Below are 21,309 nucleotides of genomic sequence, written 5' to 3'. Positions count from 1 at the left end.
AATCGGGCTATGGCATCCGAGTACGCTACGCAGACAAGAGAACCAAGGGACGTGTACGGTGTATCACAGCCTCACCCAAGGCATCAACCACGACCGTCTGGGCGGCCACAGTATCGGGCTCAGTCTTCAGATCCAGACTGCATCGCACAAGATTCTCAGTCTGACGAAGATTACATAGCCACGCCTGAAGTAAAGAGAGATGCTTGGAAAAATCGTGGGTCTCGCTACGATGACCGTTCCACGGACGACTCCCTGGGTAATGGCTCACCGATCCGCCACCCTCCTCGAGAGAACTACAGTGATAGTCCCCCCTCAGACTACGCTCCTCATCCTAAATCCAAGTCCGAAGATCGGAGGGTAAAAGCAGGCTGGGGCAATAGTGATTCCTTCAGCCAACCGCCCCGCCTGAACCCCAGGGAACACGAGAACTACCGCGAAGCAAAGCAATTTCTAGACCGCTTCCAACAGCTCCACACTCATACAACGGATCGGTCCGACACCGAATCCTACAGCGATGGCAGCCCAGCGAATCGCAACCCAGTGAATCGCCAAGACAGATTCTCCGGGCGACACCCAGACCCTGAGCGAGATGATGAAGATGACTACGCGCCAAGTCCACACAATTACCGAGAAAGACACCACAGTGAACGTACTCGTTGGAGGAATGGAGAAGAGTCTTACCACCGATTCGAGGAGGATAGCCGCCGCAACCATCGTGAGCCTCGTACAAGGAATCCAGATCCCCGATCTGTCCGGCCCAGTCTACACCGCCCGGGCAGCTCCTTCCATCAGGCCAGCAGCTTCTCAGCTCCCCCTCCTCCTCCTCCTCCTCCAAGACATGTAGACCACCCCCGTCACCGACGCGGTTCAACATACTCAAGCGATGACGACCATGCAACGTACTCCGACCATAGACCTGGCGCCCACACAGCCGCATTGTCAGACATAGCATCTCGACCCAGCTCCTCACACTCCGACCGCCTCTCCCGCGTCCCCACAGCCGTAGACTCAGAAGACTACCATTCGCCACCCCCTGCAGTACCTTCACCACCACCTCTATTCCGACGGCATCGAGATAGCGGAAGCGACTACGCCCCCATGCCCGGCGCCTTCCGAAGCGTGAGTAGGAGTCCAAGTCCCTATGCGCCAGTAAGGGGAGGAAGAAACAGGAGTCCTTACATGTCATCTCCTGTTCGTAGTACACCTGTTAGAAAAGGGAGGGGGATTGGGAGGTATAGGAGTGACAGTGATGATAATGGTGTAGCGGAAGGGAGCGACTATCTTCCTAGTGATAGCGAGGATGATGAGCGGATTAGTGGGGGTGGGAATGGCGTGGTGGAGGGGAGTGACTATGCTTCTAGCGATGATGGGCGGAGTGATGTTTGTGAGAAGGATCCTTGGGGTGCTAGGGTTGCTGGTGTTGAGAGAGCAGGTGCTGGTGGGAGGGCATATGGGAAGATGTGGTGATAACGATGGGAAGGGTGCGCGTGAAGATGATGAGATGAAGCTTGACGAAATGATGTAAATGTGTAATGACTTGGTAATATGATGGTTCTTTCCTATTTCATTCGCCTGATTGCTGGAATGACACCACTACCATCATGGCAAGGCTTCATCCATCGCAAACATAACGTATACATATTTGTACACTCGTGCTGCTTCGCCAAGTACATGCTGCTCAACATCCAAGTCAAAGCACCTCAACCTATCATATGATACAATGCCTCCGCTCTCGTCTCGAGTCTATGTCTCTAAGCACTGACTGTCGTTGCCTCCGTAGCATCAGGTACACCCGCCTCGGCCAAGACTTGCTCTGGCTTAAGCTCAGCCGTCGACATGGGTCCCTTCGGCCATGGCTTGCCCCTCGCATCCTGAACACGGATGATCTGGTTCTTCGGTCCAGGAACACAACCTGCAAATACCCAATTAGTATCGATTCACACAAAATCGTACTTCGCAACATACCTTGAACAACCACGATACCATTCGGCTCGTCAACCTGCAACACCCTCAAGTTCTTGACCGTCACACTCTCGTTTCCCATGTTACCCGCCATGCGCTTTCCAGGCAACACGCGAGAACCCGAACCCTGGGAACCTCCCGCAGAACCCATACCACGATGCATGAGCGATTGACCGTGAGACGCTGGTTGACCACCGAAGCCGTGTCGTTTCATGCCCTGCACAAATTACCCGTTAGCATTCCATCCCAACTAGCATCGCCCGTCCTCATGAACAGATAGAGACCCAGAACTTACACCAGCGAATCCCATACCCCTACTTATCGCCTTGACATCCACCCATTGTCCTTTTGTAAACCACCCCGCACCCACCATCTCCCCGACACTAACGCCCAGTCCCTCCTCATCCTTGACCTTGAACTCAACAACCCATCTCTTGGGACTCACGCCCGCACCCGCAAAATGACCCAACATAGGCCTCGTCACATTCCGCGCTTCCTTCTGCCCAGCCCCGATTTGAACAGCCCAGTACCCGTTTATATCTCTCCGCTTATGCGCCACGACTTCATTGCGGTCGAGTTGCAAAACTGTGCATGCTGTGCGCTTCCCTGTTTCGGGCTCGTAGATAGATGTCATGCCCTTCTTCAGGGCGAGCAGTCCGGTGCGCAGGGGCGTGCTGTGTGCTTTTCGCTCGAGCGCTGCCGTCGATGTGCTGGTGAGGGCTTCTCGCGCGGGGTGATGTGCGAAACGGTCGGGTTTGGGACCGAAGGTAGATTTTATGGTTCGGATCGATGTGTATGCGATGGCGGGTCTTGAGGAGATTTGTTGCGCATTTTGCTGGAGGAGGCAGCGCGCTGATGAGGGGAGGAGGAAGGACGGCGGTAGTAAGCCCCAATTGAGGGGCGCTTTGGGCGGCATTGTAGTCGTGGTGTTGTTGCGTTGGAGATGCGGCGCTGGCTTGTTCGCCGCGGATATTTTGAGATTCCCGGCCTGAAGCTCAGATTCAGTGCACGGGCCATGCTGCGCACGTGTAGTTCTGTTCACGGCCAAGATCTGAGCTAGGCTCAATGCACACTAGTAGGTCATGGCGGGGTAGGTAATCGCAGTCATGGAACATGCATGTCTACCCGCGAGCAGGCAAATCCAGCATGTCTGTTCAACAAAGCGCAGTTACTGATTGAAGCGACCGCGTGTAGGAGATGTTATGTTTTTGAGCTTTTAGAGCCATGTCCAGCAGGCACAAGGTACCAAGATACAAGGAGACTATACAAGTCAGATACCACCCGTGCTCAACGTACCACTATATACTGGTTCCTCTCTCCCTTCCATAAATAGCAAGAAATTTTAGCAATGGGTATCCTCCAGTTGTAGAAACACCGAAACTCCTGCACCACACAGTGGCGCTTAATATGACATACATGACCCATATCAAATAGGTTAACTCGACCCCGGCATCTCCTCAGCGCAACAAAACGTCTAAAAGACAGTAGAAGCGCAAGACGTTGTCACGTTGAACAACTTAGAGTATATTGGTGGCGGGGTTCCCTTGCACGATGCAATTGGCGGGGAAAGACTACGCGAGGTCAGTATAAAAGTGCTTGAAAAAATGTGGTGATGAACTTACGCTTAAAACCACAGAACCCGGACGCACTATGGTGTTAGGACCGATCTGGACTCCAGCCGCGATCATGCAGTGATCACCAATGTACACGTTCTCCCCGATAAGGACCTCCTGCGCAACCTCTGTGCCGCCGTTGCTGCCTTTTGGGGATTTTGTATCGGTCGGCGTCTTCAGAGTCTGTATAGTGACTCGAACCCCAATCTTGCAGTTCCTTCCGATGGCAATCCTCGCCGAGTCATGAAAACGACAATCAGCGCCGATGACGACATTCTCACCCAAACTCAGATGGTAGCCGTAGTCGCAAGCAAAGGGCGCAGCAACATGACAGGTCTCAGCCATATGAGTTTCGATTCGTCTCCCTTCCTCGCCTCTCTTACCCGCGTTCAGGATTTGTTTGAAAAAGTGGTCGACCGTGTGACTCGATAGAACGTTGGAGGGGTTGACTTTGCCGTTGAAATAAGATTGTGCTTGCGCGCTCAAATGACGCTCTTGCATCAAGGCCTTGTCAAAGGGGTTGAATGGCTCTCCAGCAAGCATCTTGTCTTTTTCAGACCTGTACATGGTCGATGTAGACGTCGAGGAGTAGCGTGTCGGTGAACGCGTAGGTGGCAAGGATGTTGGTGGTGGTGGAGGAGGCTGATGCTGCGGTGCCACATGCAGCTGCTGGATAGGCTTGGCGGCCCTAGAAATGTGTTAGCTGATGAAGTCCGAGTGTGTCCAAATTCAAGTCAAAGATTAAACACATGAAATAGACATGATCTGATGTCGAAAAGTTGTTGACAATTCGGTCGGTTCCCAATCAGAAGAAAATACTCACATAGTGGTAGGGACAGCAGTGTTGATAGCGAGGTGGGTCGTGCTTGGCGGAGCATGGTGATAACCACGAGAACTGTGGTGAGGCTGCTGTTGCTGTTGATGCACAGGTCTATGGTCCAGGCTTGAAGGCCTTTCATAGTGGTTGACCGCAGGTTGCATGTACTGTACTGATGGTGGTGGTGGCGGCGGTTCTGGCTGGTAGGCAGCTCGAACTGGTGGCGGTGCAGGCGCAGAGTCACTCCAAGGTTTCCATGACTTGCGATCGATACCATTGGTTGAATGCATCTCAGAGTGTGTGTATGACACTTCAGTGCTATGAGGTGGTCTGCAGTGAGGTGTGTGCGTTTCTTGACAAGTTGGGCACGTAGGGTAGGCAGCGAGCTTGTCCTTGGCTATCAGTGCAGGTGGTTTGGCGGGTCCATTCTTCGGCCAAGGTACCTTGTTGGCATAGCCTTCACAGACAAAGCCACCGCGTGTGCAGTTGTTGCCTGATAGAGGTCAGACTTGGTCAGAACAGGAAGCCATTTTCAAACGTACATTCTGGTTTGGCCTCGTCGCACTTCTTCTTCCTCCTACGGCATGTTCCACAGCCAGTCTTGGTGCGGTTGGCAAATTGCTGTGGAGGTTAGTATTGGTCAGGGGTTAGGCTCAGGGTACATACCCGTTTTCGCTTCTTGAGCTCGACCTGTACACCAGCCCGCGTGAACTCAGTCTCTTCGATCATGTCACGGCTAAGAGACTGCGAATCAGGAGACATGTCATTGGTGCGGGTGTGCTCGATAGGACGCGATTCATGGCGTTGAAAATGCTGATGGGCTGCGTGAGGCAATTCACGGGGCTCGGTTTGCCAGCGTCGTTCAGCGTCTGGACGACCTAGTGGAGGCAGAGTCGGTAGTGGAGGGGCTTCCATGCTCATGGTTGTGTTGCGGTTCAAGGGCTGGTATGGAAGTGGAAGTTGCCTGGGGCCAGCGGTCCTCTGATCAGGGCTGTGTTGGCCGTAGGCGTCTTCTTCGGAGCCGGAGCGTCTTCTCTTATTTGGGTGTTCAGGAGAAGACCTTGTCTTGTCTGAGCTATCAGGAGATCGATCTCCACTGCCAACAGTGGACGAACTCGTGTCGCTCTCTGGGGAGCGGGAGTGATGTTTGGGCTCAAGATCTGGGGAGACGGGACTCCAGGCAGAAGGTTTGGCGGCAACGGCTGGCTTCTTCTCGTCGGGCGGGCTCAGAGACAATCGACCATTGACGGAAGTAAACGCAGGGCCATGGGGAGCGGAATTAAAGGCGGGCATATGCAGTATGGTCGACATGTCCAAGGCGGGATATCAGAGCTGGGGGTCAAGGCTGGATAGTCTACGGAGTCAAGTCGAATCTACGGCGGGCTATGGGGAGGGTGTCCAGCGACCATAATCTTGGTGTCTCGTTGGGGTCGTGAGAGTCTTTGCAGTGACGATCTTGAGTGATGCCGGGGACAGTGTCGTGGTTACACTGTAGCGTACTCGGAGTAAGATGAGTTCAACGGTCAGGTCAGGCACCGTGCGGGACTCGACGACTGGTGGCCCGGGAGTCGTCTGTGCTCTTCAGAGTCAGTGTGTGCGTAGAGGGAGGATCCCGGGGTTGGCAGCGCGGGCGTGGTGTCGTTCGGGCGATGCGATGCCAGCGAAGCCGCCTCTCCACGGCGGGGGCTGTATATGGCGGGAAGACAGTATATGGCGCGACGAATGTGGGAGGGGCGACCCGACGCCAGACGCTGGCCACGGATGAGCAACAGGATTCAACGGAGGGCGGCTGTTCGCTCCTTCTGCTGGCGCACACATGGGCTCTACACATCCCGGGCGGCCACCCATGTCGTCCCTTCCTCATTGGCCCGAGCTGCAGGTGGCCCCTGCCCCCCGCGTTTATCTGTCCCACCCGGGCTGGCACAGAACCATCACCGAACACCTCGTAGAAGGACCACAGACGCGGTTCCTTCGACTATCTACATAATAGACCCTGCATTTTGGCCGCTGCCACGTTTTTTTGGCGGAAAAGTCGCGTCTACAGCCCTACAGCCGTTTTCTGGGTGTGAAGGAGGGTAGAGTGGGCGGAGAGGCCTCCAGGATGGCACAGACGGCTGCGTGCGACCAGCGCTCCCGGCGTGCTGGCATGCGAGGTTGATCCACCAGGAATCGTTAGAAGGATGCAAGCCAACGCGGAAACCTCACATTAAAGTGCTGTGTCGTTGTTATTGGCGCTGCCCAAACCTTAGCTTATCCACCTGCTCCATCGCCAAACGCAGTAGCCGCGCTGCACGCCCGCGCACCACCAAACTCTTCACCAGACCGCGGCACCGCAGCCTGCCCGACACATAGCGAGCACACAAAACAATGGCAGCCCCCGCCTGACGGCGCCCGCGACGCCTGCGATGACGCCTGCGAATCACTCCGACTCACCACCACGCGCTGCGTATCGCCCGGCCTCCCGCGCGCTTCCATCAAGGGGTGCCGTCATGGCCCATCGGCACTGCCTCCTCCTAACCGCCTGCTCAGAGGCCTGCTGGGTGCCTGCCTCCGCCGGTTTCAAGGCCAGCACCAAACAAGAAGGCGCTCATGGGTCTCGCCGTGTTTCATTTATCAGATCCACGCCGCACACCTTCCCACCACGCCCACCCGTCCTATGCCCTTAGCATCATCAATATGCTCGGCTGCGGCACTGCCATAGGCCTAATGCTTGTGCTGCGCTCCATATCCAAGTCGCGAGTGCCACTGTCTGCTGCGTGATACCCTCCATGGTTGGCTGCCCGGCCCGTCTCGTACACCTTCATCTATGGGCGCTTCGCGTGCAAACTTTGCTCGCCAGGAACCCGCCCGCTCAATATGGTCAAACCTCCACCACTACATACGTCAAGAGCCGCGATGTCTGTCCTCGGCTAATTGGCAGGTGCGCAACTTACCCGTTGTATGCTGTACGGAGCACTGTCTGACTCTCACGCGTTGCTCGACGATCGGTCATGCGTCTGAGCAACCCCGGTGCGTCAGCCAATAGCACCTCATCAGTTTCGCCACGCATTGCACACGAAATAACGCCTCGTTAAGCGCGGCCGTTTGTCGGCTGCGACTTGTCGTTGTAACTCACTGCAAATGTGGTTCGTGTTATGTGTGCGCAGCCTGTTCACAATTCCATCAGTCCGTCTCGCTGGTTCTCGCGGCGCGTTCCGTTCCCGCTAGCGATCAGACAAAGACCTGGACCTGCGCCGCAGGCCGTACGGCATTGTCCTCACAGCTGTGCCGCCCGCTGGATTTCCAATCCGCTGGTTTCCAAGAACGGCTCAGCCCTTGCCATGGTGCTCACGGAGCTGACGTCTGCTCTCTCTCAGCCTCGCCTCATCCTTCCGCTATATGACTCGAGTAGCGACGGGAAGCGCGGAACAGCGCGCTTGTCACCAACGTCTACATACGCCGCCCACCTCCGTGCCAAATCTCGATTCTCCATTCATATTGATTGTGGAGCGCCACCTTCCGTGACCAACCTGACTGCGATGATGCCGCACCGAATTATGCAATTATCTGGACCTGTTATGCAAAATCAGATGATCACGCCTGCTGTTGATGTCGTCGCTGGGTCCCAAAACAAATACCCACGGTCGCACTAACCCATCGCGAGCATGACCAACATGCAACAGCTCAAGACTGCTCACCGCGGTACTCGCGCTCTTTTCGCCGAAGAGATCCGGCAGTTCTCCAGACACGGCCTCACCGACAGGATCCGAAGGATTCCTCTTCGGTAAAGTGTTGCGGCCTGAGTCGGACGTGGTCCAGATTTTTGTGTAGTGTGCTACACTCAAGCTTGATAGCTTCACGACACCAGCAACCTTTCTGTACTAAGGTTTCCAAATCACAAAACGATACTCTATTGCCATGTCGGACATGTAGTCCAGCAACGTTGCTTCGCGCAATCTACCCATTTGGCCATTGCTGCTCGGGATGCGAGTATGCCGGGCTGCGGCACAGTTCGCCAGCAATTCCGATTACGTATGCGGCGTTGGCAGGATGCATAGACCAGACGGATTACCAACGCACCTCCCCGGCGTGAGTTGTTGGGATCGATCAAGAATTTCGATGTACTGGCGAGGGAACTACTGGTGAACTCATCGTTTCCCGACAATATGGTACCGACTGTTCGCTTCAACCGATTCCGCAACTTTCGCATCAGACAACGACTACTGAGAACTGCGTTTCTAGCGAACAGATTCGGAGCAAACTGGTGTAACGTACTGGATGCTGATTGCAGGATCGCGCGCTAGTACACGACGATTACTCCGAAGTCCGCCCTGTTGCAGCCAAACGAGCCCTTCCAATGTTTACGCCCGGCAGGTGAACAGCACGCCAGGCTCCCGGATAAGCAAAGCCTATCGAGATATGTAAGGGGTTATTTACGCCCTGTCCGTGCCGCATTTACCAAGCTGTCGGGTCATGCGGTGATGCACTTTGGAGACGAGCATACATTAGCATTCACCTTGCCTACTCGATTTGGACAATGCCATTCTGACACCAAGAAGGAAGATTATTGAAACATCAATAACACGACCAGCTCCGACTACGGTAAAACGTCATAGTCTCTATGCGCTGCTTGATGTGGGCGAGTCAGCGCTTACCGAAGCGCTTAAGGTTTCACAAGATGCGTAGACAATTGCCGGCCGCTTTGAACCGACATCCTCATTCTGGCGACACGCGGTGTGACGGATCCGCATAATGTGAGATCTCACCCGCGTATCGATCGTCCAATCAAACAGGAAGGACGTCCGATTCTACCATTCTACGTTCCGGGTATTGATCGTTGGTGCCGCCGTCATACCGAGCATCCGAACTGTCACTTAGGGTTGGAATTCTTGGGATCGGGATTCTGTCCTCAGCGAAGGGTTCAAAGCTGCGTGTTCACTGTTTAGCATATGCTGACTTCAAGGGATATCCTAACATAAGTGAGTCGGTCCGAAATCTGATTACAGATGCGATAGACGTACGATACAGACGCGATGCAGGTTCCCAACATCTGTTGGTACCCAAATATGACACGCCATTACTCGTCACACCGCCAGAGACAGAGTATTGTCACCGGAGACTTGGGAGGTGTGGAGACGATCATCAGGTAGGCAATTAGTATATGCCGTGTTGCAGCTAACTGTGTACATCCTAGACAACACTAACGGCGTAGCTTAATATAGAACGCAACGATATTCGGAAGCCAAGTAGTCCGTTCCCCAATGTCAAGGCCGACTGATTGTCGGGAACACCATACCATTAGTCAGATGGTTCGAAGAATTCTCTTAAAAAGGGCATGCGCAAGTTTACCATGGACACCCTGTGATCAGGCTCTTCATGTCGCATTAACAACGTACTTTGAATCGCCAACTGCTTTAGTCTGGCACCCGAAGCTCTCTGATTTCTATTACTCATATGCTAGGTGTACATCATCTTGTCGCCCTATGGCACTTCCTCGCCGTCTATGAAGGAGTGACACTCGACTTGATTACCAAACAAATTTACCGCCATCAAACTAGAATCTTGGTCTTTTGGACATGGCTATGCTCTACTCCCAATAGTAGTCTTGGACAATTCCTAGCGGTAAGGCTCAGACGCTCGCTACCTCCACAATGACCGTCGCTTTAATTTCATAACGGAGAAGTTGGTCAAACACTTCATGCTGTTCCACCACCGATCAAGTTATGATCGTACTTTCTTCTCCCATAGGTACCCCTCCATTACTATACCATCTGCTTTTCACCCAGCTTTAATTTTCAATACAGACGAACATCGGTAGCTTCTTGTATCGTCTTACTCCTGTAGCTCTTATCATGCATGCCAGATCAGCCAAGCAACAAGTCTCAACTCAGACAGGACACGGCAGCATCTCCGCGTACTTCTCAACCTCTCATCATAAAACTCCAAATCACAACAACACAAATCAACTCGCCGTCAGAAAACTCTTAGTCAATATGCCATTCGATGCTATTTACTCCACTCTCTCGCCTCCCGATTGATTCCTTCCCTCTGCTCCGCCAACCCACATAATATACACACCGTCTTACAAAAAGGGTTTCCCACAAAGATCCAAATTTGGGGGGTATCAGAAAAATGCGCGCTCTTGTTTGCTTGCTTCGGGGGGTTAAAAGAACAAAAAGAGAAGTGAAAGCCCTCCAATCCTAACAGTCTCTCTTTCTCTCTACTTGCACACTTGCCATCCGTGTCTGTATTGGATCGTGGGTATACATGCTCTTTGGCATGGTTGACCTCGTTCCTTGATGTTGCAGCTTTGGTGTCTGCTGCTGCTCTCCTCGTTTCTGCTCTCCCCCCTTCTTCACTCATACGTACCCAGACTGGGCGATTTGTTGGTTCCACCATCTATATGCAAACTCTAGTCCGTCTTCCAGTGGCTTGTTAACCGGCCGTCGTCATCTGCGTTCGAGATCTTCAGTTCGATGGCGTAGAGACCCATTGTGATACCCAGATTAATCCATCTCCAGAAGTTGCCGCCGGCATCACCACCTTGGTTCGTCCACCACTCGCCTGTAACAGCGCTTCCGTCGCCGCCGTTTCCGCTGGCAAAGTGCTGCATCAGCAGACTGGTGTAGACGGCGATGATGATGCTGGGGCTGAACCAGGTTAGGAAGCCTAGGATCTTGGAGGTCTCGTCGTCATCGTCTAGACTTGGTTCTTGCGATAGTGCGCGAGCGCCGCTTTCTCTGATGGCGGGGATGATGCGTGCCGCGGCGTACATGACGAAGACGCGGTAGGCGAGAGAGATGATTACGGAAGGCGTGATGGTCATAACGGCACCGACCATGAGGTTGAAGCCGGTATGGGCAATGGTAGGCAGAGAGCCTAGCGCATGGAGAAGTGTAGTGTACGAAGCCATGATAATAGGTGGTAACGGTGGAAGAGCGGGATCTGAAGGAGCGCTCGACTCGGCGAGCGAGCCTGGCGATGGCTGGTAGTCGGTGAAGATCTGGTAGATGCAGAGAGTAACATAGGCGAACTGCAAGCATTAGCAAAGAACGTAGTTGCAGAAGGCCAGACTCACCAAAAGCGAAGATTCGACCGGGTTGCCCCTAGCACTGACGATACCCCATCCGCCGAGGAAAATTGCCGTTGTGATAGCGACACCAATCAGGATGGCGTCGACATTGCTGATCTCGGGAAAGGTAGTAATGCGCCAGAGGAAGTATACAGAGGTCGAGATAATGGACGCGGAGGTGATGAGAAGGCCGATCTGGGGATGTCAGTATATTGTTCCAAACACAGAGAGAAACGTCGTACCATCCAGCTGTCGCCACGTTCCTTGTTTACAACCCATTTGGTGATCTGGCCTGCGGCTTGAATGACCAGAAGACTGCAGAAGCCCTCGGCGATCTGGAAGACGGGTGTGCTGTATCGCAGAGTCTTGTCCCAGGCGCCTATCGATGCACTCTGCAGCAGTCCTTCACTCCCAAAGATCCATTCCTGAACACTCTCGAAGTCGGCTCGCTTGCCGCCAAAGGTGCGTTCGACCCAGCCCGAATTGGCGTCGGCATCGATGGAGAACTTGTTGAGACTCCAGATCAAGAGGGTGGGTATGGCCAGCCACTGCGCCCAAGCTATTACATTACACAGAAACCATCTGAAGCGCGAAGAGTCTGGCGTGGCCAGGCGCAGTATCGAGTAGACGAAGTAGTAGGCGCTGAGGGAGAGGGAGAAGGCGAGGCCACAGGTGCGGCCGCCAATGTCGAAGGCGAGGGGTATGGTGAAGATGATGGCGCCGAGGAAGGTTGTCGACGAGACTACCCGCGATGCTGTAGCCCACATGCGGACGCCGGCGTCGCCAAGCTCGTGCAGCGACGAGCGTGGCGTCTGAGCGGGGCGGCGGGGGAGGTGCGAGGGGATTGAGGCGCGATGGACGCGCAGGCAGCGCGGGAGAAGCTGGTGGGAGTCACTCGAGGGGGAGTGGGCGTGCGGGAGACGTGGTTGAAGATTCGCGAGCAGCGGCCTGGCTATCGATTATCTTCACGTGTCAATCTCGCTAAGTGCAATGCTCGAGCGTCGCGGAGCGGGCTGCACTGGGCTTGGGCTGGCCGGCGGCTGGGGGTGAGGTCGCTCGGCGGGGAGCAGGCTGCAGGGCGAGGAGCGGTGCAGGGCAGACTTTGGTATTGCTATCGATACGATATCGAAGCTGCTCTGTGCGAGTAGGCACGACTTGGGGCTACGGATGGATGCGTGCTCGCGTGCGCACTCGGGGAACAGCGCACGATGATGATGGCGACGGCACGAGTCTAGGCCTGGCCGTCCTGCGTCTGCCGTCAGACAGTGTCTTGAATCCTCCTGCCCTGCTCTTGCTGCCTCCGACTGTGACGAGCTTGCCGTGCTTGCTTTTGCGTATCCCACCTACTAGCGCCCGCGGGTCTTGCCAAGCCCAGGTGCCCGCCGCGGGACCGTCTTCTTATGCGAAACTTCTACTAGCAGCAATTGCATGTTCAGACTACGACCTTTGTTTGCCAGACCCTCGCGAATCGCCTGGAACACATACAAGCCACCCACGCCAAACTACTTTGCCAACTTCTCTGCAAACTACGCCCGCACCATGGCCGAAAGCCCCACCAAGAAGCTCAAGACTGACGTGCCTGTCATTGGTACGCACAATGGCCACTTCCACGCCGACGAGGCCCTTGCCGTCTCCATGCTGAAGGAGTTACCCACCTACCGCGACGCTCAGCTCATCCGCACCCGCGACCCCGCCGTTCTCGCCGAATGCCACACCGTCGTCGACGTAGGCGGCGAGTACGAGGACGACAAGAAGCGCTATGATCACCACCAGCGCGGCTTCGAGGTCGTCTTCCCCGGCCACACCACCAAGCTCTCCTCCGCCGGTCTTGTCTACATGCACTACGGAAAGGACATCATCACCGCTGTGACTGGTCTGGAAGGCGCCGACCGTGACCTCCTGTACGAGAAGATTTACACGGACTTCATCGAGGCCTTTGACGCCAACGACAACGGCATCAACGTTCTTGCGCCCAAGGACCTAGAGAAGGCGGGGCTGGAGAAGAAGTTTGAGGACCGCGGCTTCAGCATCGCCAGCGTAGTGAACCGCTACAACTATGGCAACAAGTCGCCAACTACAGACGAGACCAAGACCCCAGAGGCCAAGCAGGCTGATGAGGACTTCCGCTTCACCAATGCATCTCGCTTCGTAGGCGAGCAGTTCCGCTGGGAACTCCTCGACCGCGCCCGGTCGTGGCTCCCCGCTCGTCACCAGGTCAAGCAGGCCTACGACGCGCGTCTTCAGTACGATCCCCAGGGACGCATCCTAGTCCTCCCCGAAGGCATGCCGTGGGCCGACCACCTCTACAACTTCGAGAAGGAGGCACAGCAGCCACAAGGCGTTGCCCCTCAGGTTCTCTACGTCCTCTTCCCCGAAGACAAGCCCGAGGGCAAGTGGCGCATCCGTGCCGTCAGCAAGGAGAACGGTGGTTTCGAGAACCGCAAGGACCTGCCCGATGCGTGGAAGGGTGTGCGCGACGAGCAGCTCGACCAGGTCTCTGGTATCCCAGGCTGTGTGTTTGTACACGCCGCTGGTTTCATCGGAGGAAACAAGACGTTCGACGGTGCGCTCGCAATGGCGAAGAAGGCATTGGAGTTGTAGATATTTACGATGGAACGACATGGACACTCAGTTGAGTGTATCACATGAAGCAACGAAAGTTGCTTACACTTTGCATATGCATGGTTGGCGTTCTGGCGCTTTCATACAAAAGTTATGATACCAACGATACAATTGGTTAGATGAATCATGAAAATACATGATTAGCCGTCGAAAGACGACAATAACTTGCTCTCTTCTTGCGATGAATTTGTATTTGTCTGCATCGCAGCCTTAGGGCCTTCACTCGTTTGTATTGGGGTTATCACAATGCTTGCTCATTGCAGCAAACGTAGGAAATTGAAGTAATCATCATGGATTCTATTCGTCATTGATGTGTGATACCATCGTCAACGCACTGGAGACACGCATAACCGAGAACTTCCATCCCACTACACGTCGTGGATCACACTCCCAAGCCAATGACCGCCTTGCGCACACGACAGCCGGAAGACCCTGATTCTTAGCTTGTTGCGCGAGCCAAATGCGCGGCTAGATCTTCAGTGCAAGCTTCAGGTACTCCACGCCCTGCGTCAAGTCTAGAAGAAGCCCACCAACGAGACCTGGCCAATTCGGCTCGAGACGTCATACGGGGAGAGTCGGGATGACTGGGCCAGACGCCGCTGAGAGTGGCACACGACTCGTACCCGCGGCTGTCAGCGTCTCGGCTGTGATTGGCCGGAAAAGTGGAAAGGCGGCTGTCCGTGGCGAAGATTTTGTAGATCCGCAAGACGTGAGGTCGGATAGAAGGCTCTCGTACACTCGTTTCACATTGCTTTCTTACCAACGAACCAGAACATCGCGACTTTCTTGCTTTTTGATTGTTTGACAACGCATCTGTGTCTAAGTCCTTACACCGCACTTTAATCGGCACGACTTTGCGGAGAAACAAGAAACAAAGATACAGGGCACGAGCGGTGAAAAGCGTTGAGCACTTCCCGCTTTCCCCGACGATCGTTTATCGCCAGCGCACGGCCTGCTTTTCGGCCTTTGCCCACCCGTCTCCAAACCTTTTGCACCCTTCACAGTTCACAATCCACCTAAACTCCACACCACAGCTATCACAGCTCATCAATACATACCATCGGATTCTCGGGTCCGAATCACTGCGAACACGTCACATCGAAGCGACAACGAACATTCCCGACCCACACGACAGCGCACACGACCACACGATGAAGTACTTCCAGCAGACAGTCGACTTCGACTACACATGGGAGGAGGTCTCGACGAGCAACTGGCGCAAATACGGTCCCTGGAACGAGAAGACACCCCATGTCATCGCCGTCGACACATTAAGCCGCTCCGTCGACCCAGCCACAGGAATTGTAAGTGACTCCTTCTTTCACATGTCAATTTGGCGCGCCCCACCAGCCTCACCGAGCAGAAAACTAACACACCTCAGCTCCGCACCGAACGTCTCATCACATGCCAACAGTCGACACCCAAATGGATACAAACCATACTCGGCGGCCAGGACACCTCCATGGTCTACGAGACCTCCTACGTCGACCCCGTCGCCAAGAAGCTCACCCTCTGCTCCATGAACATGACATGGTCCGACCTGCTCAACGTGCGCGAGACCTGCATCTACCACCCCGTCGCCTCATCACCCGATAAGACCGCCTTCACCCAGCGCGCCGAGATCACCGCGCTGTGCGGTGGCTGGCAGAAAATCAAGAACAGCATCGAGCAGTTCACTGTTGAGCGCTTCCAGCAAAACGCTGCTAAGGGCAAGGAGGGCTTCGAGATGGTGCTTGAGCGCGCGCGCCAGGTATTCCAGGAGCAAAGAGAGATTCTCGCGCTGCAACAAGCGCAGCAGGACAGCCGGATCCTTCGCCAGGCCAAGATATAAGGATGAAGAACAACAGCTTCCAGTCTCCTTGCGTCGACAACTCGATTCGCAAGCGCTGCGAATTTTCCGTCCAACATCACCACACGGTCCTTCGGTCCACTCCGCTCGATCTTTTCCCATCCATCTCGACTCTTACAATTCAACACCATTCAAGCATTCTTCATACCTGGGTGGGATCCTTCCTTTTTTTCACTGCAAAAAGTGCACTTCAACGGCGTTATCAAAAGCATGGGAGAGGCGCAGATACCCTTTTCACTGCATATTAGACGCCATTATGCATTATATACACGATAGAGACGAACCCATATACAAAGAAGCATTATTAGATATTTTGAGTAATCAAATGAAAGATTATTATCAGACTGTCTTCTCGGAAGTTTGGAACTGAGATTGTGATGGGTTTGGGTCGACCGTTCAACCAAAAGTGAGGATGCCGTCACTACTGTGGTCGAAGGGTAGGTGATGGCATCTACTTGTAATCCGCCGGCTCCCTCCTCAGGAGTCACAAACCCCCCTTCAACGCGCATACACCCCCTCCATTAACTTCAGCACCATCGTCTCCCACCCAACCCCCCTATACCCCATACCACAATCTCACATCCTCCACGACTATGGAACACCGCCCCCTCAAGCGCCGCCGCAGCACCTCCAGCATCAACGACCACAACGATCCATGCCGGAAACGCCAAAAACTGTTAGCGTCGGTATTTAAGCAACTTCAACGGACGGCCGAAGAAGTCAGATGCGCACTCAACGATGCTACCTGGTTGTCTGTGGAGGAACGAGTGCGGGCTGCTTTGATTATTGATCATGTGGAGATGATGTCGAGGATGATGGAAGAGGGTTATGAGTTTGGTGATGGGGATGAGGAGATGGAAGAGGATGATGGGGAGGATGGTGCAGGGGATAGTGGAGATGTTACCAAAGAGGTTGCGTACGGCGATGTTGACACCCCTTTTGGTGAGGATTCAAGTGAATCTTTGGAAGAGAAAGATGAGCATGAGGAGAGTGGTAGAGAGGAGGGTGGTGATGAAGATGGAGATGGAGATAGTGATGGGGAGAAAGAAGACGAGGATTCTTACTCGTCGTGGATAAGGAGGGGAGTGAGCTTTTCAGCGGGTGTAACATGTACGGCATGCACCGAGAATGGAGGTAACTGAAGTGTTTGGGATGGATGCATCGCAACGCGAGATTGTTAGGGATTTGCCCGAGTGACGACGGGAAATTTTTCGCACCAAGTTCTTTCGAATGAAAGACTCTTGTTAACTTTACTTTGTTGCGAGATAGAGCTACGTGCGGAAGGAGCCATTTAGCAGTAGAGATGTTTAAGGGATGTTATGAAAGGGTCTGTGCGTTGATCAACGCGTAACAGGAAGGCAGGATCTGTACCTGCATCACACGAAAACCTTCTTTATGGCACAGCTTGCAATACTTACAAAAAGCCTTGAAACACTAATTTCATGTCTCGACAAGGGTTACGATCCAGACGGCAGATACTCCGAAAAAGCAATAGTCCTCCCTGCCGCGTCCAAGCCCAGACTACGTCATTTCGCACCAGCTCACAACACGTAAAGTCTCCCTCTTACCGCGCGAAAGATCGTACATTTCCTTCTCATTTAGCAGATTGCGACTCTCTTCGTCTTTATCATCAGTCCGAAAGGCTTAATGACTATGGAACCACCTCTCAAGCGGCAACGTGCTGACAGTGCCGACACCGTACCCTCCCATCCGCCTACTACGGCATCAAATGCAAATTCGCTCCCAACAGCAGTACCGCCTGCACCAATCGACACAGAATTTATCAGAACCATGATACACACTCTTGATGAGGGCGCCATGGACGTGCCATTCGCCACGACGAGCTTCAGCCATCGTACCCTCCTCAAGATCGCGAAGAGTGACGCCACAATCGCAGCCACAATCCAAGAAGCCTACGACGCCTACATGGCGAAGGAGAGAAACACAAGCGCCGACTTCAGAAAAGTTCTCGATGACTTCAAGTGGACTATCCCTGGCGTGCGTGGATGTGCGGACGATGCCGTACCGCCCGAAGAGATCCCCGTCTTATCTTCCCAAATAAAGGGTGCATTCTACAGAAGCGTGGCCGAGATTTGCGGGCGAACGCACGACTATTCGTCCCTCGGCACTAAGAAGAACGCGTTGGATGCGCTGAGGAAACTGGGCGTCATGCTAGTCAACACCCCGGACAAGAAACTGCGCGCTGCAGTCGCAGATCGTATCAAAGATGTCGAGAGCCAAGAATACGTCAACGGCATGTACCAAATCGCGCGCCACATAAATGTGGACCAGCGTGAAGAGGTGTGTATGATGCCGGTGAACGAATCAATGGATTTCTTAGCCCGATTGAGAGATGAAGAGTCTGTAGAACCTACAGGGCAATTTCAAGAGAAGTTGGAAGAGCTGCAGAAGGAGCTGAACAATGCGGGGTTTCCTATTCGTTTCAGTATTGTTCACCAGGAGTTGGACGTAACGCCACAGACCATTCAAGATGACATAGACAACGGTGTCGAAGATAACGGAACTCCTGAGCCTGATGATTACTCGGAGTGAGAGGATGCATGGCGGAAAATGCGATTAAACAAGGATAACCTATCAAGCTAAATGCAAGAACTATTCCTACGAACCTTGCTGAACAGCCTTGTTGTTCTGATACTTTTGTTGCTAGCTCACCCCCTCACTCGTGAAGTTTATTTGGGTCGACCCCTCAATCTTGGTGCGGATGCCATCAGCACTACTTGTGATGACTTGCGAACACCCTTAATGAACGTTCTAACATCAGAATCCTTTCGATAGCGCTTTCAAATACTGCAGCAAGCATGGGGCGCACACTTAAGCGACGACGTCTACTTCCCGACAGCGATTCCTGTCCTTCAGACGACCTCTTTTTTTGTCGAAGCCCGTCGCCAGAAGATACGCTACCCCAGTATGACCTCGTTGAAGCCATCCACATGCTCGACAACAAGCCCGGAAACACCCTGAAACGTAGCTACAGCCAGCGTCTACTCCTTCAGCTCGCTGAGGAAGATCCAGCCATCGCGACCAAGATCCGACGATCCCTACATAAGCATAAGGGCGTAGACATCAGCTTCCAGCCATATATCACCGGCGTCAACGGCATCAATGGCAGCATCCGCAGAGCTGCAAATAACATCTTTTACGAAAACGAAGACTGGGCCTGCAGTAGCTTATACTGCGGCACATTCGGGATCATTAAAGAGATCGTCAATGAGGCAGGCAGATACACCTCCTCTTTCGCGACCAAAGAATCTGCCCTACGGACGTTGATCAAGCTCGCCCAAGCTTTGTTGAACATCAAAGACGAGACACTACAGGAATACGCGCCGAGTTATCTCGCCTGCAACAAAAGCGGATTCCGAAAAGCTGTCAGAAGGATCTTCTTCACTATGAACCGAGCAGAGCGGAGGGAGATGTGTAGAATCATGTGGGGAAAACTTACGCTGCTCCAGAAAATGGATCAGCTGGGCGAGAGGCTGAACGCTGCTGGGTTCATCACGGGTTTGGGTCGCGTTGTGGAGCATGTGAGGATATCTCTGGACCCCGATCTTTCGGAACTGATGAATGATGAACAACTTCTTGCTGATGAAGAGCGTGCGGATAGGGAGGCGGAGGATCCAGCATGGCCTAGAGTATCTTTGGAAGAACGGGCTGCGAGAGTGAGGGCTTCATGGCGAGTGGAGTCTGAGTGAGATGCAGGGTGCGAGCTGTAGAGTCGTGTATAATGGCAGAACAGGAGCACAACAGAATGCGCTGGCATTGGTGGTTCTAAATAAGTTAGTAGTATCTCATATGCGTTCTCGCATCATTTCATGTTTAACAAAACGCTGTTGATTGCTCCGCCTTCGTCTTTTGCCACCTAATGTCATTTTGCAGAAGTAGACGTGATTCGCAGTCCAAGCAAGAAGCAAACAAACACCGACGCTCTGATTAGAGACACACCCATCAACCAGGAGGCTAACCTCCTCTTTCTGTTCCCATACCAAGACTTTCGCACGTACAGCCATTCCAGATATGCGCTATACTTCTACGCTGCTATTGAGTAGTACCTTCTAACCTGGGCGGCGCCATACACTCATAGCCCAACTCATGGCCATACTCATGGTCCTGGTCATCCTCATCACTACGATCCTCAGGCCACCTCATCAGCTCCCTGTAAACAGCGTACAAGCCTGGCAATAATCGCGCGTCATCAAGCTCTGCGCACAACTCCAGCATCTTGTCCATGAATCTATTCCCTCCTATTCGTGCAGGTCCTATCATCGCAACTGTTGCGCCGTCAACAGGCATCCGAGCTACGTCCATGCGTTCCCGCTCGGACATGGTTCTGACGATATCGATCATGCCAAGAACGTAGGCGTTGGTGTCCCTTGTGTGAAAATGGGAACGGAAGGCCTTTAGCAAGCGACCATTTGGTGTGCTAACTAGCGCGACACCCAGCAGTCGCAGGGTATCTAGCGCAGACTTCTTTGTGGAAAGTGTCGAGCAGTCGTGTGTTTGACCAAGAACATAGCGCGTGCTTGCGGAGAAGCTGTCTTTGATTTCTATGCACATGAGATTGAGGTTCGAAGAATTGAGCATGGCGACTCTTGCTTTTATGACGGCATTCAGTAGAAGGACGCAGTCTGAGAAGTCAATGGTTGTCCCTTGTTGGGCTTCCATGTAGCCGTGGAAAACGTGCCGGATTGTAGCTGCGATTGCGGGGTCGGCGACAGCTCGGTTGAGCAAAAGCCTCTGGCTAAAACTACATCTCCAATTGCCGCCTGTTATGTCGAGGGTAGCAATGGCGGATCTGAGATCGTAGTCTGGTATGTTCTGGCTCGTTGTTGGGAACGATCTTATGTAAGGTGGAATGTAAGGTGAATCATTTTCACTCTCAGCACGTTGTCGCTTGCGTGGTCGCTCCATTCTGTTACGGTTCGTCGTGAGCCAATGATAGAGTTGATGTAAGTTGCGAGTTCCGGAAGGGAGAGTAAGGATTCGCGCTGACGCGTCGCGAGATAGCGCGACGTGTTGACGCGGTCCAGAATTACGTAATCCAGAAGACCCACCCCAACAGGGGACGCCGTGCTGATCGTGTTTACAGTTTGTGTGCTGAAAATGGTGCCAGGCTTGCGACTGCGCAGGTGCTGCCCGCGTGCATGACATGAGACTATAAGACTACCTAAGTACCTAGGTAGGACTATGCGAGCTGCCGGCGGTAGAAAGCCGTGACCTAAATTGCAAGAACTCGGGCAAAATTACCAAATAAGCACTCAGCCCGAAGACGGATCACAGATCATCCTCTTTTCGCTATCTTTCCTTCGTGTTTGGCCAAGATTCATCGGCTCATCGCGTCGTTTGGGGGGCGCCGTATGAAGTCTAACAGTCCAACTAC

At 53.6% G+C, this 21,309-nt stretch overlaps 7 protein-coding genes across 7 annotated transcripts; 4 read left to right on the top strand and 3 right to left on the bottom strand.

Annotated features, from left to right (window-relative positions):
* Nucleotides 1–1,751: 1,751 nt before the first annotated feature.
* J4E88_000867 (uncharacterized protein) lies at nt 1,752–2,878 on the bottom strand (the record flags this gene model as incomplete). Its single annotated transcript, XM_049394540.1, has 3 exons — nt 1,752–1,912; nt 1,966–2,179; nt 2,258–2,878. The coding sequence occupies 3 exons, from the start codon at nt 2,876–2,878 to the stop codon at nt 1,752–1,754; spliced, it is 996 nt and encodes a 331-aa protein (XP_049260369.1).
* Nucleotides 2,879–3,479: 601 nt separating this feature from the next.
* J4E88_000866 (uncharacterized protein) lies at nt 3,480–5,685 on the bottom strand (the record flags this gene model as incomplete). Its single annotated transcript, XM_049394539.1, has 5 exons — nt 3,480–3,533; nt 3,585–4,263; nt 4,762–4,885; nt 4,935–5,013; nt 5,059–5,685. 5 exons carry the CDS (start codon nt 5,683–5,685, stop codon nt 3,480–3,482), a joined length of 1,563 nt encoding a protein of 520 aa, XP_049260368.1.
* A 5,098-nt stretch (nt 5,686–10,783) lies between these two features.
* Nucleotides 10,784–12,210, bottom strand: J4E88_000865 (uncharacterized protein; the record flags this gene model as incomplete). Its single annotated transcript, XM_049394538.1, has 3 exons — nt 10,784–11,404; nt 11,450–11,638; nt 11,686–12,210. The coding sequence occupies 3 exons, from the start codon at nt 12,208–12,210 to the stop codon at nt 10,784–10,786; spliced, it is 1,335 nt and encodes a 444-aa protein (XP_049260367.1).
* A 772-nt stretch (nt 12,211–12,982) lies between these two features.
* Nucleotides 12,983–14,044, top strand: J4E88_000864 (uncharacterized protein; the record flags this gene model as incomplete). Its single annotated transcript, XM_049394537.1, has 1 exon — nt 12,983–14,044. The coding sequence occupies one exon, from the start codon at nt 12,983–12,985 to the stop codon at nt 14,042–14,044; it is 1,062 nt and encodes a 353-aa protein (XP_049260366.1).
* Nucleotides 14,045–15,216: 1,172 nt separating this feature from the next.
* Nucleotides 15,217–15,896, top strand: J4E88_000863 (uncharacterized protein; the record flags this gene model as incomplete). The annotated part of the gene is made up of 2 exons (XM_049394536.1): nt 15,217–15,369; nt 15,447–15,896. The coding sequence occupies 2 exons, from the start codon at nt 15,217–15,219 to the stop codon at nt 15,894–15,896; spliced, it is 603 nt and encodes a 200-aa protein (XP_049260365.1).
* Nucleotides 15,897–17,705: 1,809 nt separating this feature from the next.
* Nucleotides 17,706–18,467, top strand: J4E88_000862 (uncharacterized protein; the record flags this gene model as incomplete). The annotated part of the gene is made up of 1 exon (XM_049394535.1): nt 17,706–18,467. The coding sequence occupies one exon, from the start codon at nt 17,706–17,708 to the stop codon at nt 18,465–18,467; it is 762 nt and encodes a 253-aa protein (XP_049260364.1).
* A 266-nt stretch (nt 18,468–18,733) lies between these two features.
* J4E88_000861 (uncharacterized protein) lies at nt 18,734–19,624 on the top strand (the record flags this gene model as incomplete). The annotated part of the gene is made up of 1 exon (XM_049394534.1): nt 18,734–19,624. The coding sequence occupies one exon, from the start codon at nt 18,734–18,736 to the stop codon at nt 19,622–19,624; it is 891 nt and encodes a 296-aa protein (XP_049260363.1).
* Nucleotides 19,625–21,309: the final 1,685 nt, after the last annotated feature.

The sequence above is a fragment of the Alternaria novae-zelandiae genome (genome assembly GCF_023758075.1).
Source record: "Alternaria novae-zelandiae strain BMP 2774 chromosome Unknown scaffold_1, whole genome shotgun sequence".
Classification (NCBI taxonomy): Eukaryota; Fungi; Ascomycota; class Dothideomycetes; order Pleosporales; family Pleosporaceae; genus Alternaria; species Alternaria novae-zelandiae.
Note: the sequence above shows the minus strand (reverse complement) of the source record. Positions and strands in the feature narration are given on the sequence as shown.